Raw genomic sequence first — 18,434 nt, forward strand, 5'->3', positions numbered from 1 at the left:
CGAATGTCAAACATTTATTTTCGCCGGCCAAATTATTTTCAGTGGTGGGTGATGAGAGGTACTCGATCGAGACTATATGGATGTAGCGATAATAAATAAGCTCGAGTAAAAGTAGATTAAAAACATAACTACATAGCGACATATTATCAAATCAATTATGCAAGCAGAAGTCCTGGATTTTACCAAGGAAATTCCTTGGATTTCACCTGACGACTGACAGAAGACAGTCTCCCAGTGACAGATGGATCATTTCTAAAGCACCCAAACTGTTCTACAAATATTTGACTGGATATTGGAGCCGATCTAACCTGGTAAATATTTACTTTGATGAATCTGATCCTCTCTTACAGACAGCACAGATTTGTGATTTTTTTTAAAAAAAGAAAGAAAGAAAAAAATTTGCATCCTTGCAGTGCACGATCAAAGCCAGCCTGTCACAGTAACCTACTTCACGAGTGCCGCACCACCGTGAGCATCCAAGTTGCATTTTCTGCTCTCAGCCTAACTTGATTGTGCCGGAGAAATGATTTCAGTAGACGTCACTCATCTGCATAGGGAGTAAAATGCAACCATCCTGCGAGGCTTTTTGCGCCCTGAAACGCTCTGTATCCTCGCCGTGCGATAAAAGGACCTACTAATTGCTGCATAACCGAAACTACAAACATGGAAGGTACAGTTTGCATGTAGTGTCATCCCGAAAATATATATTTATATCCACAGATAGGAAGGAGACACATCTGGGTTGCAAACTGTCCAAGATGGATGCAGCGCCGCTGTGCGCAGGGATGCACGGTGGAGCGGCGGCAGGGTATCTTTAAATCACCCCATCATTTCGCTTGCATTTATGCCTCCGTGTTGTCAGTTGTGTTTTCTCCACCTTTTTGCAGGAGGAGGATGTTACTAGCATCCGCCGTAGTGGTATGGGAATGGCTGAACGAGCACGGACGCTGGCGGCCCTACAGCCCGGCTGTCTGTCATCACATCGAGGCAGTCATCCGGAGCGACCCGCGGTGTGGTAGTGTTGTCCTCGGCCAGGTGGACTCTCGCCTCTCGCCCTACATCATCGATTTGCATTCCATGCACCAGTTCCGACAAGACACAGGTGAGGAGCAGGGAGGACAGGAGGAGACACGCGAAGGGTGGAGGGTGTAACGGTGTAGCCGGGCCCGAGGTGGAGGCCTTTTTAATGCTCATGTGTATCTTTGCAAGGCTTTATGTTTATTGTGCTCCAGAAGTTGGTGCTGTAGTGGGAGTGTTTTGCTGCAAGGTGCCTTCTTATTTCTGCAGCAATTACATAAATACCTGTTTTTTAATTTTAGATCCTCAAATCTTAGGTCACATTTCACTGAGAGGATTAAAAGACAAAGAGAAATGCTGTGATTCTGAAAGGTGTCAGTGGTGGAGTGAGTCATTCTGGCAGAACCTGTGTGTGTCCAGTCATGTCCAGTCACAGATACAGAGTACTTGTACTTTTTTAAAAACATTGTTACTGTAAACACTATCATTAATCGGGGAGAACAGGGACACAGGAGTAGGGGTGGGTTGCAACAGGAACATGTCATTAAGTGCACATGCAGTATGTTAAGTCCATCGGTGAAAATCAGCCCAATCCAATCAATTTTGCTAAACTTGCAGTACAAAAAATGATTTTTCACTTCAAAAAGTAAAAAACAGAACATGATTTCTATTGTATCGCCTATTTGCCGGCTCAGTGAAGGTTAAATATATCATACTAGCCTGTCTTTGATGCTAGCCAGTGTTAAGATGATGGAGCCAGGAAGGATGAAGAGTAAATGAAGAGTTCTGTGATGATTATATTTGCATTAAATTCCCAGGGTTAGGGTGAGGAAGACTTACTTGGAGGACTAACTGAAGCACTGATTAGCCTTAAATGGCAGAAATATTCACTACGTGCTTGCTTTCTGATCAAATTATTCAACTGTCACAGTAACCCCACATCTGTGTTTTAAAAGAAGGGGCAAAAGTATTGTGTCTGACTCATTTGTCAAAAATACAAAAAAGCATTGGTAGAGGACGTGTATGTTGTTCACGTTTAAATATGGTTACTCTAAATAAATGCATTTCTGTGTAAACAGAGAAATAGGAAAAAGTTTTACTTTCTTCCCTGCTCTCCCCTACTGCTGTTTTTTATTGCAGAATGTGGACATTATGGTTGTATATTGGCAAGAATCTAGTGATATGATACCTATCAGGATACAGGGGTCATGATTCAATATATTGGGATATCTTTTTAATTTTAAATTAAATTAAAAAGATATCCCAATATATTGAATGGTATACACTATCAAATGCATAAAACCTGATTTTAAAAATCATTTTTTATGCAAACAGAAAGGTGAAGATAGATAACACAACACAAAATGAACCACTGCAACAAATTTTCACATGTATTATGATATGATGATTTCTTAAAAAATGATACAGTATCACAAAACATGATATCGTGGTATCAGTATTTTCTTACACCCCTCGTGGACATAAGAAGTCATGTTTCACAAGTCAAAGCTTCATAAAAAGTGAGAGAAGCAGAGCGGTGTGAGACAAAGCCGGGAATTGTCAGTTGTCAGAGTCGAACTTTGGCAGAGACCCCAACATTTCCCTTCTCTCTCAACATTGGCTGACAAAAGCCTTTGTGCAGTTTGTTTTCCAAACCCAGCAGAAGCTGAAATACTGGGGGGAAGCAGGCAGGGTGCCCCAGTCTAAATAGGAGAGGAGGAGGATGTGGGGAGAAGGGTGGGGAGGAATTTCAGGACTCTGAGGTCATTGATAAAATGGGGTCGATGGGAGCACATTTTATGAATGAACTCCTCTGTTGTTTTGTTAAATGTCTATGCATAGTGCTGCACATAATGTATGTCACCAATTCCAAAGAGGTATTTTTCTTATTTTTCTCAGAGGCCTTGTATTTTAAATGCGTAAATGTGCTGTAAGTGTCTAAGTTTAACTGTAAAAGGTACATGTGAAGCGATATTTACAGTTCTGACCAAGGTTCATCTCTCGCTTTGAAATCAAACTCTCTCATCCTCGAGAAATCTTCACACCATTTTGTGTTTCAGACTCACAGGATTTGATATGTGGAGGCTTTACAGTAAGAAGACTCTGTAGAGTTTCTCTGGACACCCTGGGAAAGCAAACACAGCCAGCTTTGGGTCGGATCAAGGCTGCCAGCCAATCAGAATTCAGAACACCGTGTGCTGTTACCAGGGGCAACCTGTTTGCCCAAATTCTTAGCAAGCAAACACAGACATGTTGAATTTGTTAGGGTTGCAATCGACTTGTCCACAGCAAATAGTACCACTTACCTCCTATTGTGACTGCCTCTCATCACCAAGCATCGCGACAGAGGCTGAAGTCGAGGAACAGAGATGCTCAAACTTTATACTTACAGTAGAAGTCTTACACTGAAGCCATAATGTAAAGTGAGCAGGTCATTCTTGCAGGAAAAAAATAGACAGGTCAGTGCAGGAGGGTCTTGAATCTCCTTGAATAATGACTTGTCCACTATACATTATCCTGCTTATGGCATGGCTACATACTTAAAAACATTAATTTGACAAAATATTAATTTAAATATGATTTTATTGCTCCTACAGAGTCTGTGATCAGAACTGCATAAAAGCTTTGTCAATTTTCTCTTTTTCTGTTTCCCGTAGGCTACTAAAATATTCCATGTGTTAGGCTCATCTATTATCTGTCGTCATCTGAAAAGAAAGCAAAATTTTGAAGATGGTTAGAAGACGTATATACAGTATACAGTATCTATAATCATATCTTAAGTCAGCTAAACAGTAGCTAATTAGCTAGCTGATCAACGTCAATTATTAGCTTGCTAGTTAGCTAGTGTTTTGCTCACATTAGCTAACTTAAGATGTGACTATACGTCTGTTTTACAGGTTCCCCAACAACATATTTTAACAATCTTCAAAGTTTTCTTTTCCACCTAAACGAGTCTAGCACATAGCATATCTAAGTACAGGAAACAGGAAAGGAGAAAGTTGATCGAGGTTCTGAACTTGCTCAACTGTCATTGCTGCGGAGAGAAAAAAAGGGCAGGACTTAAGAAAGGTCACTTGACTAATTAGAATTGAATATTTAACAAAGCCCTGTAATAAATGTCTATAAATATCTTCTGACAAGCAGTCACTCTTTCCAAAGTGCTATACATGAAAATGTTGTTGTGACCCCTTCCTTAGGTACCCTTCGACCGGTACGACGTAGCTTCTACGATCCCACCTCAGCGCCGGGCCAGGGCTGGTTGTGGGAGTGGGAGAACGACGCTGGCAGTTGGACAGCATACGACACGGAGGTGGGCATCGCCATCCAGGCGGCACGTGATCGACAGCAGCCCTGGCTGGACCTGGCGCCGCTGGGTTTCTGCTACCTCATTGACTTCGAAAGCATGACCCAAATCAACGGGCAGACGCAGCGCTGCCGGCGCATCCAGCGCCGCTCTGACCTGGCTTACCCGCTGGTGTCCGGGCCCCTGCCTAAATCCCACCATGCCTGGGGGCCCATGTCCATGCCCAGCCACGGAGGACTGCTCGGTGTGGATGTATCTGGAGTGGGCATGGGGATCAGGATGAGCAACAGTGGGACTGGAAATGGGAGTGCGTACCCCAGTGGGGCGCTCCCTGCCTCGGCCATCACCTCCTTGGGACAGCCCTGCGCCTGCCAGCAGTGTATGTTGGTGCTAAGTGTCAAAGCGGGCGCCATGTCGACTGCTCACACTCTGGGTCGGAGGCCGCCACAGACCAAGCCTCCTAGCCCCAAAATCAGCACTAGTCACCCTGTCCCTGGAGGGTCGTACTCACTGACCCTCCCTCGGCCTCCGTCCCTGTCACGCACATATTCTCCCCACAGGACGTCCATAGTTGGGGCGACAGGTGGCTTCAGTGTGGGTGGTATGGGTGTAGGTGGTATGGGTGGCATGGGCGGTCCTGGAGGTGTAGGTATCGTCGGTGGTAGTGGTGTTAGCAGTGCCAGCCTTGGTTACGGAGGAAGCTACACCCACTCTCTTTCCCTCCTTGGCTCAGCTACCGCCGCCCTGTCCATCTCGTCCACCCGTCCCCCTCCTCCGCCTCTCCCCCCTCCTCCGCCACCTCCTCCTCCACCTTCCACCACACTCTCATCTGCCGCCATCTCCCCACCCCACCCCTCCACCTCCTCCTCCCTGTCTGCTTCCTGTTCCGCCCCTACAGTGCCCGCCCCAGGTCCTCCTCTCATCTCCACGGCTGCCTCCACCTGTACGCCCTCGCCTTCGGCCCGAGTTCTGGGTCCAGTGTCTTCGTCTGGTGCTGCTGCCTGCGCAGCCCCTCTTCCACCCCGGTCCAGCCTAGCGGGGCTGAGCCGACCTGCGCTGCAGCGTATCGCCATGGCTCAGTCACGTGCCCTTATCGCCTCTGGGTGAGTAGACAACTGTCTTTTACAGTCCAAAATGTTCAATTTCTACTTACGCAGTTACTTAGATAGCACCCAATCTTATCAGTCAGTCCGCACCATAGTTTATGACAGTAACAAGCCACCTGACTCTGCCGTTCCCTGCAGCTCTAAAGACCATTTTAGCGACTTTCAGCTCGCTGTTTTGGTTTTCTGACCTACAGCTTTTCTGTTTTGGTTCAGTCTCACCACTCTCAACCTCATTTCCAGCTGCTGTTTTCAGTTTAAAAAGCTCTATAAATCCAAAGCGCCCTATCTGCCCGGCAACAAACCTGCAGCGGACAAAGCTGGCTACTAGTTGGTGAACATAGTGGAGCGTTTGTGGTTTAAAGGAGGAAGACAAATGTTTTTCTCACTAGTTGGACAGCAGTCTGCTAATATGCTCAATATAAGAATGTGAGCACATTTATAAACAGACAAAACAAATCACAGAAGGAGAGAAAATATATAAATTATACTTTAAAAAGTATTTAAGCAGTGTAATGGGGAGCATAGTGTGTACAGAGTTTGGATGCCAGCTGGTTAAGGACGTTTTAATGGGCTCTTATTGTTAAATAATTGATGTGACACGGAGTAACATCTCCGCAGAGACTACATCCCTTATCAGTGTACTGTATCTGAAACAAAATGAGACCAGCTAAACAGCATATGTAAGAAAATCAATGTAGACAGGAGTTTCTCATTTGTTTGAACCCCTCATTACACTGTGTGTCTGAGATCAGCGCTCATTAGCATTCATGAGCCTTTAATCTTTGTGACAAAATCCATCAGGCTCGTTCATTTCCATCGAAAAACAATGACGAGCATTCACGACGAACAAGCCCAGCTCTCACAAGTGTTTCACATTCCAGACATTTGTCATGCAGCCACTTAGTGATGAATTTACTCAACGCACACAAACACACACACACACACACAGTTTGTATATAGTTTTCATGCAAACAATTAGGCGATCGAGGCCGCAAGACATCAGAAAAGCCTGGAAATACTTTGTGGCTGTGTGTGTGTGTGTGTGTGTAAGTGAGCGTGTAAGCAATTGGGCTGGTAACCATAGCAACCAGTATAGAGCAGTAGCAGGTTTGCTGAGTTATCTGGATAACTTTGCTGATTAAAACTTCAAGCACCCTCACATCTGATATATTAAAAAAAGGCATGTCTGAGGATTCTACTCAGAAAAAAACACATCTGGAACGGGTCTGCAACATCTGGGATGTTCCCATTGTAAATGAATTCTTAGTATTTTCACCAGTGGTCTTTTGCAGTAGATTTCTCTTGATTAGCATGCATTTTTGCAGAATGGGAAAGTGTCTATTTATAAGTTGTAAAACATCGTTAATAGTCTTGTAGAAGCCATAGATGTTTTAAATTCAGCAAAATGTGAATAGGGTTTGGTGGGCAGTGAGACAGGCAGCCACTTAACTCATCGTCCAGAGTGTGTTACTTCAGAGCAGTGGGCTTTTGTTTTCAGGACAATGGGTTTAACTTTACATTGACAGGCAACAGTTATAAACAGCTGATCGGCTTACAGTGAAGGACTCGCTGTAGCTTGTTATTGTCAGTTTACGAGGTTGCACACATCCTGCACTGCCATGGAGCTCCTGCAGCCTACAAGTCTCTGCCGTGTCTGGGGCGGAGAGGGACGGGTTGAAACAACTCACTTCAACTTTAGATCACATATGAAACAGGATTACAACCTATACCAGACACAATCTATCAGTCAAAGAGGAATATTTTTAAATGTCCTGAAACATATGTGGAGGGGATCTTGGACAATTTGTTACTGATGTGCTGATATAAGTGGAGATCAGACAGTTTACAAGAGTAAACATAAAATCTCCAAGGACTTGAGATGAATTTTGGTGTGTCAGTTAACACCCAAACAATGTGATGTGTGTGACCATGTGGTCTGGAAGCGTTAAATGATGTCAGCATCAATGGTAATGAAGGAAGGAAGGGACAGTATCCGGGTGTCATCGCCAGAGGGCGCTGGTTAGCAGCATGTCTGTGGTCAGTGTTAAAGAGGAGGATCACTGATGTTTCAGAGAAGACTTTTGAAGGAAGAGCGCTGCTGTTTTTTCATTATTTTATCATGATTTCTGTCTGTTTCACAGCTGCTGTTGTTTGTGGAACTTTGTCAGGAGCATGCTACAAATTTTAGCATCTACATTTCACCATATTCTCATCACGCCTCACATATAACATGCAGGAAATTCTCAGATGTGTGTGCGTAACTGTTACTCAATCACATGCAGTCACTCTGTCTGTGTTTGATTGCAGGTCTGCATGGCTGCTTTCAGTGTGATTAAACTTCGAAAAACGACCACATGCCGAGGATAATTTTCTATGTGAGCCAACCCAACACTGCCCCAACAGAGCACCCCGGCTCTATGAATCCTCGCATTAGCAGTCCGGCTAAGCCTCAGATTAATACCAAATACCACAGGCTTAATATTCCTGCTTCAGTAATCTCTGTATTTTGTGTCAGGTGAGCTGTGTGACTGACCCATTCTTTCAACATATCAGGTGAGAGCACCTGCTGCTGCGGCGGTAAAACCGCCAGCGTCACAGATCCAGAGCCGCTCTGATCCCGTCAGCCTGGGATTCCCTCTGCTGCTCATCGCCCTTCTTCTCTCCTTCTGCTTGTTCTTAGCTCAATCTCCTCTTTTGAGATTTTGTTGCTTTATCCCTAAATTCACAACTGGCGCCACAGGAGAACAACAAGTACATGTAGCTGATGAGGCTCACATTTATGCACTGATAAACTGTTTTGTTGATGTCAAACCTTTCAAACAAACCAAATGCAACTCAGAGTATTTTACAAGTGACCAACAAAACGTGGCATGACGTTAAAAAATGGATTTAGAAACTAATGTAAACTGAAACAACCAGGAAACTAATCCCCCCAAATAACTGAGTAAGACGGTGTATAGTTAAGATAATGAAAGATAAATAATTAAATATGAGCCAAGCAATAAAAATGACAATGAAAATAAAATTATAAAATATTTCACATAGTACATGGATTATAGTAAAGCAGAAAAAAAATAAAATAAAATGCAGTACAATAAAATTATGATCAACAGTAAAGTGTTGCCTTCATCAGTCAACATGATGTATTTAACTTTAGTTATTGTTACCAAAAAAACTAACCCATAAACCCATAGACGGACTCAAAATCATTTTATTCCTCAACTTCAGTTGTCCTGAGTTTAGCTGCTAAATGCTCCGCTTTGTTCACCACCAGCTAGCTGCTAATTTTCTGTCTGCCGTTTGCTGCTGAAAATCAGAACAATGAGCAGAAAGACATGTAAATGCACCGCAGAGTTAAGGGGAACTGCAGTCGGTTGATAATTCTTCATCACTATGAGCAACGTCTTTCACATTATACCGATCCATTTAGTGTATTGCTGATAAAAATATTTATTGGTGCAGCTTTAAAGGTACAATATATAAGCATTTTTTACCATTTTAGCCTTTACTGGACAGGATGGGCAAAGACAGGAAATGTGGGGATGAGAGAGAGGGGAGGATGACACACAGCAAAGGGCTGCAGGTCTGAACTGAACCTGCAGCTGCTGAAAAGGACGTCTCCTCTACACATGGGGCTCCACTGACTGAGCCACACAGGCACCTCAAAATATCCAATAAATCACTAAAGTTAACAACAGAATGTGAAGATAGAACAGTTCTGATGTTATCTCAAAGGCCTCTGTGTTCTGCAGAGATATCTACTGGAGATAGCATGCTAATCAGCTAGCTTTGGCCCGTTCTGTCTCATGATATCACTTCACACCTCGATAGGTGAGAGTGAGTCACTGTAGCATCCAGTCTGCCCTCAGTCCAGCAACACGGAGCTGTGGTTTTGTTTTGTTTTTTGCTGGGCTGACCCCGCCATAATCCCCCGCCCAGCCCCGGGCGCTGACTGATGCCTGACCTCCGTCTTGCTCTCGTCCCTGGAGTCCGAGTCACCTTGGCGCCGTAGTCCCTGTCGTCAAACTGGCCTCTGTTGGTCTCTGAGCTTGTGTTCTGTCTCTCTCTGATTTTTTTTTAATGTGAAGAAGTGCAATTAAACAGGACCATTTATTTGATAAAAGTAAATTAGGATGATTCTTTTGTACCTAATTCTAATATTTGTTTCACATTTTGAATAGATCTTAGAATTGAGTCAGACTGAAGTGAACAGCAACAAAACAAAGTACACAACAGATGAGTTATATTAAAAACCTAGAATATTATACATATTATGAGCATCTAAACTTTGAAAAATCTACAAATTGTCTTGAGACATAAATAAGACACAAAATGAGGACATGGCAATAATAGACAAATAATTGACAACAATATGAATAGCTATCAAGGAATTCTGGTTTTGATTTTGTGTGCCGTTGTAGTTTACAGTCAGTGTCTTAAAATAAAATCACCAGAATTACGTCAGTGTAGTTGTGGTTGATAAATATTTTAAATACGGAATTATCTTTTCCAGTTGGATTTGTGAGTTCACTGTTCACATTTGTTATTGTGATGTTGTTGAGAGAGTTTGCCCGCAGTGAAACGAAGCAGATGGTTCACAGAAGAAGCGTCACAGATTATCACAGTGACGAGAGTTGCCTTTGGTCTGCACACCTGTTGTGGTCCTTTCTCTTCTCGCCGCAGCGGGTTTGATTTCTCGAAGTGTGCCGCTGCTACAAAACCTACACTTTGTCATTTGTGCCTGAGCAGAGTTTTTTTTTTCTTCAGTTTCACGGGTTTATCTTCATTTCAGGTGTGACTTTGTATCTGCTAAGTGTGTATAAGTGTGTGTGTGTGTGTGTGTGTGTGTGTGTGTGTGTTGCCATATGCTGCAGCTTGTGTGCCTCTATCATCCGTCAGTCCAGATGGAAGCAGCTTTAATGCCGTTAGATTAGCCGGGATCAAAGAAACGTGACTAGCTGACACCCTTGTTGTTTTCCCACCCTTTCTCTGTTATCACCCACCTTCCTTTAATCTCTTTCATCATATCACTCAAGTTTTCCTGCCTGACGTGCAAATGTCAATCAGCTTATTCACCGTATGCTCCAGTTTGATCTGTTTAACGTGCACGTCAGGTCCTGTGTCAATCACGTAGGGCACGCACACAGGACGCCGACAGGACAGAACGGACACTTTGTTGGTTGGGAAATAAACACATATAGTAACAGAGTACAGTGTAAGCAGATTTACAGGAACTGTACAGTGCAGTAAGTCTTTGTTGAATTATTTATAAGGAGCAGAGAATCTTCCAGCAAGTGAAAACTCTGTGCAGAAATGTACAAAAAAGCTTCAACCTTTTTTTTAATTTTTACCCCAAGAACTGCTGACTGAATCTTCAGATTTTCTAGAAGTTATTATTGACTGATTACCATCAAACAGTCTCAGAGAGGTTTCCCTAAAAATCCATAAACGTCACCACTGTAGATAATTTTTCAAATATTTTTTAGTGGAGATGTTTCAGTGAATCGATTCACCTCTAACAGGTGTCACCCACCTCTGCTCTACTTTACTACTATCATCATCATATCAATTTACAGTTTTAGTGTTGAAATGTATACTTATATTTTTAAAAGCAGTACAATGTGCATTATAATTGGGGCCCGACTGATACTAGATTTTAGGGGCTGATGCTGATACTGATATTAGGGAGTAAAAAAATAATTCTGATATCAATATATCAGCTGATATTCCTTCTTTATATATGTAAAATCCAAAATAACATCAGGGCACCGAAACAGTAAACTTTCACTGATATTTTTAACAACTATAAATAGCTATAATTTTAAAAAAGTGGAACAACTTGAATTAAGAAGGAAAGTCAAATAAATATACATGGAAATACTATTTAAAACAAAGCAGAAAAAACGAAAAAACGCAATTAAAACAATAAAAGACATAATTAATTAACAAGAAATACAGTGGGCGGAGGACACAGTTAATGACTTCTAATGAAAATAGCTTTTAAAAATAATGATTCATTCTTTTATTATCTTAACTATGCATTTAATATTATATTTTTAGTTTCCCCATTTCACAAATGAAGACATAAGACTGAAATGAAGATTAAAGTAACAGTAACACAAAAAAAGAAAAACACATAAAAGAAGAGGAATGACAAAAAGCAGAATAAAATGCACATTAATTTCTAAATTAAGTAAATAGGTACCAGATAAATAGACTGACATAAATACATCCAGCTAGAAACTCGGTGATTCTGGATTTTTGGGGCTGATGCCAATGTTAGGAAGTAAAAAGATTTAAAATTGATTCAACGGCTGATATTTTTTTATAGAGAATATGATATACAGAATATAGTACAAAGACATAAACATTTTTTATGATTCTGAATTGCAGTCAAACGGGATATTTTTTACAGTTTAACAAAAAACTTTGTTCAAATTGACATCAGGGCACTGAAACACTTATAATATATTGGACAACATATTTGCTGATTCTGATACAGCTGTGACAGACCAATATTGAGCTGGTAATATTGGTTGCCCTATATATCAGTTTGGTGGTATAAAGAACACTATTTTTAAACAAAGCACCTCATTACTGCCATGCAAACGTGTATTCTTTTTGCTGAAACCGTGCCCACTGTTCATACTTGTTGGTGACTAAATAAAAAAAAACTTAACAGTGACAGTCAGAGTGGTGACAGTGAATTCAGGGGACAAAAGTAATGGATAGTGTGGACAGCGTTAAAATCTTCCTGTCCAAACCGGGGGTTAGGATTTAGAGATGGCCTGGGGTAAAGTCTTCGCAGTGGCAGCATGTTAGTAACCAGTCATATGTGCTGGAGTCTGTCAACCTTATGGCGGCCTGGCAGCGTGACGTGGCAACGGACAGGTAATCCCTCCTGTGACGAATCTCTGGCCTACAACCAGAGTTCAGTCAACAGATGGGAGCAGGTGGATTAGCCCTATAAAAGAGGGACGGAGACATGACACCTGCACACAAACAGAGGAAGAGAGACGCAGAGACACTGAACACAAGCGACAAGTGGAAATTATTGCTGGGATATTTTGAGTTGTTGCTGTGGCCTTTGGGGCTTTCAAGCAGGAAAAATGACTATTATCAAGACTGGCAGACCGTAAGTACACACCTCTGACTGGACTGTAGTTGTGACTGACTGTTATCATGTGTTTTATACGTGTATTGTGGGCAGAACTGCAGTACAGCAGTAAGTTAATGATGGTTTGACATTGTACTAAAATAAGGGCATGTTACAGCAGTGTGTTGCGGCCACACCAGAAAAACAAAAACAGATCACTATCATGTTATAATTTGAGAAGTTTATTGTTATAACAAGATGTTTTTCATGTATAAATAGAGCCTGACTGATATATTATATCATATATTTTGCTCAATTTGTGTTTAGTTATTGATATTTATTAAAAATATCAGTGACGGTTTACTGTTTCAGTACCATGATATCAATTTGGATTATTGCTCAATTGTAAAATATCCACCATTACATACTGTGTCTGTCACAAATGTTTACCATTTAGAGGGATCTTTTCAAAATTGTGTGTTTATATATATTGTATATACTGTATTTATTTATTTACTTTTATTATCTAATACTGGTATCGGCGTTGGCCCCAAAAAACTCTAGATATTTTCATGTTTGTTTTTCATGCAACTTATCAAGAGATAAAAAGAAAAATTTGTTTTAAAGAAATACAATTTATTTTGTTACAAAGTTAAACGTTTCCTGTTATAACATGATCACTTATTGGTATAAGGTGATAACGTATAATGTTTTCATAAATATTGCATTAGCTGTAACTAAAGATAGTATATAACTTATTCGTCACATGCCGTGTGTCTTCTGCTGCCATATGCATCCTAATCTTAAGCCTCACACAGCAGGAAGTTTACCTGGCAATTATAGGACAGTATGTCAACTCGTGAAGAGCCGCGTCTGTTTGTTTCTCTCTGCATGACTCGGCAAAAGCTCCTTAACCTGCTGACATGATGTGAGCTGGAAGTTAGCATATGCTGCGGCCGGCTGGTTACATGTGACTCATCAGATCTGGACCCTGTGAATCTGGGCTGAGGTGTGTCTCTTAGTGTGTCGGCGACGTGTAGATTAATATGAGTTTGTGTTCTTGTGTTTCAGAGTGCCAACAGTTCCAGTGAAGAACCTGAATGGATCGAGCCCTGTGCACCCTGCGCTGGCAGGTAAATATAACTACACAACCATGTTTTTCCCGATCAGAAGTACTTTCTTCAAAACATGAAAAGAAATCAGCTTTTAAGAACCATCACACTCTTTAAAGCTTGTTGTACTTTCCAGCTCTCACTGGATGTTGATTTACTGCCCTACAGACACCACGGCTAATGACATTAAGCTACATATTTAACCTTTATGTCAGTAAATCCACTGGCCAGACATCACGAGTACAGTTAATAGATAATTCCCTGGATAAACAGCTCATCACACAATGAGGGAAGACCAATTAGTGTCTCACACCCCCTCTGCTGGCTGTTTCCAGGAATTACAGGCATCCTGATGAGTGCAGCAGGTCTCCCTGTCTGTCTGACCCGCCCTCCCAAGCTGGTGCTTCATCCTCCACCTGTCAGCAAGAGTGACATCAAACCCGTGCCCGGCCTGGGCCACTGCTGCCGCAAGACCACAAAGAAACAGGCTCGTAAAGGTGGGTTTGTTGATGATAAAGTGTCTTTTTCACCTGTATGAAATCATACTGATGATGTGCAATAAACAGATCATCATCATATTTTGTGTTTCCGTCTCGTAGGTAAGACCCCCGAGGAGGTGGTGAAGAGGTATCTTCAGAAAGTCCGCAATCCCCCAGAGGAGGTGAGCTATACTTTTTGATGAATTTCAGCTACCAATTCAGTCAAATAAATCCACAACCAGAGACCCAAATATAGGCCAGGACCCTGTTTACCCTCATTGAGATGAAATTCTGTTGAATCCTCACTCTGTAACTGTTAAAAAAACATAAATATGTATGAAAACTTATAAGTAACATAAAGAAAAAACATTTTTAAACTGGACAAGTCATAAATTGTACTTGTCCTCCCACCTTAGGACTGCACCATCTGCATGGAGGCCCTGGCCGGACCATCGGGCTACAAAGGCCCCGGTGTGGGTGGCATCTCTCGGGCCGAGTCGGTGGGTCGCCTGGCGCAGTGCGGTCACCAGTACCACCTACAATGCCTCGTTGCTATGTACAACAATGGCAACAAGGATGGCAGCCTGCAGTGTCCCACATGTAAGACCATCTACGGAGTCAAGACTGGCAACCAGCCCCCAGGCAAGATGGAGTACCACGTCATCCCCCATTCGCTACCTGGACACCCAGACTGCAAAACCATCCGGATCATCTACAACATCCCTCCTGGCATCCAGGTAAAGTACCAATGTACCAAAGCACATGACACTAGCAAGTGTTACTGGCTCTTCTCAGATGACGTGACAAACTTTTGTCTTGCTGTTTAGGGCCCAGAGCACCCAAATCCAGGCAAACCCTTCACTGCCCGTGGGTTCCCCAGACATTGCTACCTCCCTGACAGCGAGAAGGGACGCAAGGTAAACCAGAGCTCTGCTCTACTGTCTAATTTCATGTGTGGTTTCATACTTACGTGAGTGGATTTTGGCGAAGGGTCCAACTGCTGTCCTCCTGAGGCCTCAGTTCTTTGAGCCAGTGGGGTTTGAGTTAACTTTCACTTACTTTGAAATAAGCAATCTGATTACCAAATCTTCATTTGTATTAGATCCACAAGATCTAATTATAGTTGCACCATAGAGGGATTCTCCTTTAGAACCACTCATAGGGGGTTCTGGTTCAAGGTATAAACCTTTATGTTGGGTTCTAGGGTTAACTCTCTGACTAAACCTATAAAACCTATAAAAGAAAAGGATAAAAAGGATTTTAGGAGGACATGTACAACTAGTTTTTAGCATCTTTTTGTGATAAAGTGTCTGTATCTTTTCTTTTTTTAATCTCTTTGTCCAGGTTCTGAGGCTTCTTCTGGTAGCGTGGGACCGCCGGCTCATTTTCTCCGTGGGGACGTCCAGCACCACCGGCGAATCAGACACAGTCATCTGGAACGAGGTGCACCACAAGACGGAGTTCGGCTCCAATCTGACGGGCCACGGCTACCCCGACCCCGGCCACCTGGACAACGTCCTCGAGGAGCTCAAGGCTCAGGGCATCACCGAGGAGGAGTGTCTACCCAGAGACTGAGCAGAGACGTTCGAGACACTGAAGACACGAGAAAACCAGAGTCTGTAAACACACGGTCCTGGGGAAGGGAGCTGGACGGACGAATCATTTTGAAAATCTGATGAACTTTTCCCACCAGAGATGGAAAACAACTTCAAATATCAAAACTCTTTACAGGAACGCTACAGAAATTGTTTCAGCAGAGTTTGCTGAGAATAAAAGTTCTCTTACAACTGCATGAGTCAGTTTTGGGAAATCATTTTTTCTCCCGATGCAGTAACAAAGTGTCAAGATCGCAGATGTTATTCAGTGAGACATTTGAGACCACTGTGCACATACAAGTCAGTGTTAGATTATTAAAAAAAACATTTATACTGTGAGACTTCATATCAAGAATGTAACTTAAGTGAATTTTGCTGAATTGATGAAGTGTTTTGCCACTACTACTACTGCTGCTATGTGGAAATGAAAGGAGGTTAAACTGGAGAAAAGATGAGAAATGGGGTCTGTAAGTTTTTTTTTTGAAGTGTTAGTCCACAAGCAGAAGAAACTCTTCACTGCAGATAAATATTTCAAGTGTATAACTGGATATCTGAGCATGAATATTTGCTGACCTCTAGTGGTACTTTTCCAGAACTACATTCCTTTTTAGGTTTGATTTTTATTAAATCGTATTGTTGTATATTATGAATACTTGATATATTATATGATATTGTTTCCATTCTGTCATGTTTTTATATTTTAATTTTACATTTTGTTTTATATGGTGTGTTTCTTTGCATTGTTTTTGGGTGTGGCGTGACAGACTGAGATGCGGGGTGAGGTGAAGATAAGCTGCTGGTGTACCAGAGTTTGCCTGACACTTTATATGTCATTTACCAGCCCCTTTCTTTAATTCAAAAAAAAAAAAAGACCATTTTAAGTATTTTGTATTTGATAAGTTCTCAAACTGACATTCCTTAATTGTTCTGCCCTCAGAGCATGGGTGCGTTTAATAGCTTTCTATGTCTTCTTGTATCTGCGTTAATGTTAAAGGACTGGTAGAGGAAAAGCTACTACGGATTATACCATTCCCCCCAGGAGGAGTAAATTCCCAAAAAGCTAGGATTGGACCTCCTGCCTGAGCTCAGATTTGCACAGAGCTTTCTACTTAGTATCAAAATGGAACTGGACAGCTTGTATCTACTGTATTTTTGTGTAAGACACACACACACACACCAGCCTCAAATGCTCTTAATCACACTACAAAATGTGCTCATCAAGTTGTTTTTTTTGTCATGATTAGTTTTTGCCATGAGCAGGCGCAGAAGACTATCTCTCGTTGTGGATCGAGCTTTGGCCAAAGTGGTCCAGTCAGTTTGCATTCGGTCCAGTGTGGACCGGTTTATTAAGAGGTACTGTATGCTAGATGAGATGTACAAGGGTATGTGCTGACATACTAATGTAGGCCAACATTAAAAGCATTTATACTTTATGATACTTTATGTATGCACTGTACTGTATGTATGTGTTTTATGTGCACAAATTTGCATTAAACGTTTTTCTAAGGTTCAAAGAGAAAACAGAACTTTACTCTTTCATTTCATGTAATGTTGACTGTGTGATGTTTTTTTCAGTTTCTTAAATGTAATGGCTTTTTTATTAGGGTAAAATGAGACTATGTAACTTTTGACACATGGTAGCCACAAGTGACCAATACAAGATGGTTAATGCTAAAACATAGACCTTTTTCATGGCAGCCATATTGCCATATATACAGACCCTTAATTAGGATCACTGCTAACACTAACACAAGTAGAGAAGAGCAGTTAAGTCAACAAACTGCTTCTTCCCAACAGTATCTTTCTATGTATTTCATGTCATTCTCTATGCATTTGTTCATGTTTTGCAAAGGGTTTAACCTGAGCCAAGCCATAAAACAATGACAGCAATCTTACCACATCCATACAAAGTTAGCAGCATACATCTGTTTAAAAAAGTAATAATATGTATAGTTCAAGTATTGACATTGGTATCGGCAAGGAAAAAATAGTATTGAACATCTCTACTTTAAAGACAGAAAATGATGTGAACCTGTGAACGCTACATCTCACAGTATGTTTCACTCAAATATTTTGGACCTAAATGCATCATGAGTTTGTTTTTGAAGATTCCCATCACCCTTTATTCTCATCCTCATCCACTGACTTTTCCACTTACCATGAAATAATGCTTTAAAATTTTAAAACACAAAATTCTGGCACAGCAGTTTAAAGAGTTTTAGAGTTTCCTCGCTGGTTCAGACACACCATCCTCGTGGGTTTTCAGCTTTTTAAATCAAAGTCTGCTCAGCTGTTGCACTGCTGAGTTTGCTGAGAAACCACATTTTCATTTGATTTGAGTCTTTTTACAAATATTCAATGAAAAATTTAATAAGTTGGCAACAAAGACTGCAGAAACTAGTCACAGTATTCAGCACAGTTTCAACAAATGCATAAATATCATCACTGAATATTGTAATATTTTAACACTGAAGTGTACAGTGGTTTTCAGTTTTCAGACCTGCATTCACCTGCACACTTTATTGTGTTATAATTTCATTCAAAAGATTACTTTTTTGCCAATACATCTACAGACAATCACCTATAATGACATATATTGTGTAAAAGCAATTTTGACTTCTTCTATTATGAGTAAAATTAAATTAAAACATTAGATTTTGGTTAATGTTGTCATATAGTTAGATTTTACACTGTAGTTAGATTTTATAGAAACCCCACTACTAAC

The 18,434-nt window shown here is 41.4% G+C and overlaps 1 protein-coding gene across 3 annotated transcripts; it reads left to right on the forward strand.

The window, feature by feature from the left end:
* The first annotated feature begins 17 nt into the window (after nucleotides 1-17).
* On the forward strand, nucleotides 18-17,235 carry dtx4a (deltex 4, E3 ubiquitin ligase a). 3 transcript variants are annotated; one of them, XM_084712327.1, is made up of 9 exons: nucleotides 18-311; nucleotides 888-1,102; nucleotides 4,215-5,424; nucleotides 13,595-13,656; nucleotides 13,971-14,132; nucleotides 14,235-14,296; nucleotides 14,531-14,851; nucleotides 14,942-15,031; nucleotides 15,459-17,235. In XM_084712327.1, exons 2-9 carry the CDS (start codon nucleotides 895-897, stop codon nucleotides 15,687-15,689), a joined length of 2,346 nt encoding a protein of 781 aa, XP_084568453.1. In that variant the 5' UTR covers nucleotides 18-311; nucleotides 888-894; the 3' UTR covers nucleotides 15,690-17,235. The 3 variants fall into 3 exon arrangements, with proteins under 3 accessions (XP_084568453.1, XP_084568450.1, XP_084568451.1); XM_084712325.1 differs by lacking the exon at nucleotides 18-311 and adding an exon at nucleotides 451-670; XM_084712324.1 differs by lacking the exon at nucleotides 18-311 and having other exon boundaries at nucleotides 442-1,102.
* The last annotated feature ends 1,199 nt before the right edge of the window (nucleotides 17,236-18,434 follow it).

The sequence above is a fragment of the Lutjanus erythropterus genome, chromosome 23, assembly GCF_056507025.1.
Source record: "Lutjanus erythropterus isolate fLutEry1 chromosome 23, fLutEry1.hap2, whole genome shotgun sequence".
NCBI classification, from domain to species: domain Eukaryota; kingdom Metazoa; phylum Chordata; class Actinopteri; order Lutjaniformes; family Lutjanidae; genus Lutjanus; species Lutjanus erythropterus.

Excerpts from the sequence above, each read along its gene's own strand:
- dtx4a (XM_084712324.1), top strand. The coding sequence starts at position 763 with ATGCAGCGCCGCTGTGCGCAGGGATGCACGGTGGAGCGGCGGCAGGGT. Across the intron at positions 1,103-4,214 it reads CCAGTTCCGACAAGACACAG|GTACCCTTCGACCGGTACGA; the intron begins GTGAGGAGCAGG and ends CCCCTTCCTTAG. Across the intron at positions 5,425-13,594 it reads CGTGCCCTTATCGCCTCTGG|AGTGCCAACAGTTCCAGTGA; the intron begins GTGAGTAGACAA and ends CTTGTGTTTCAG.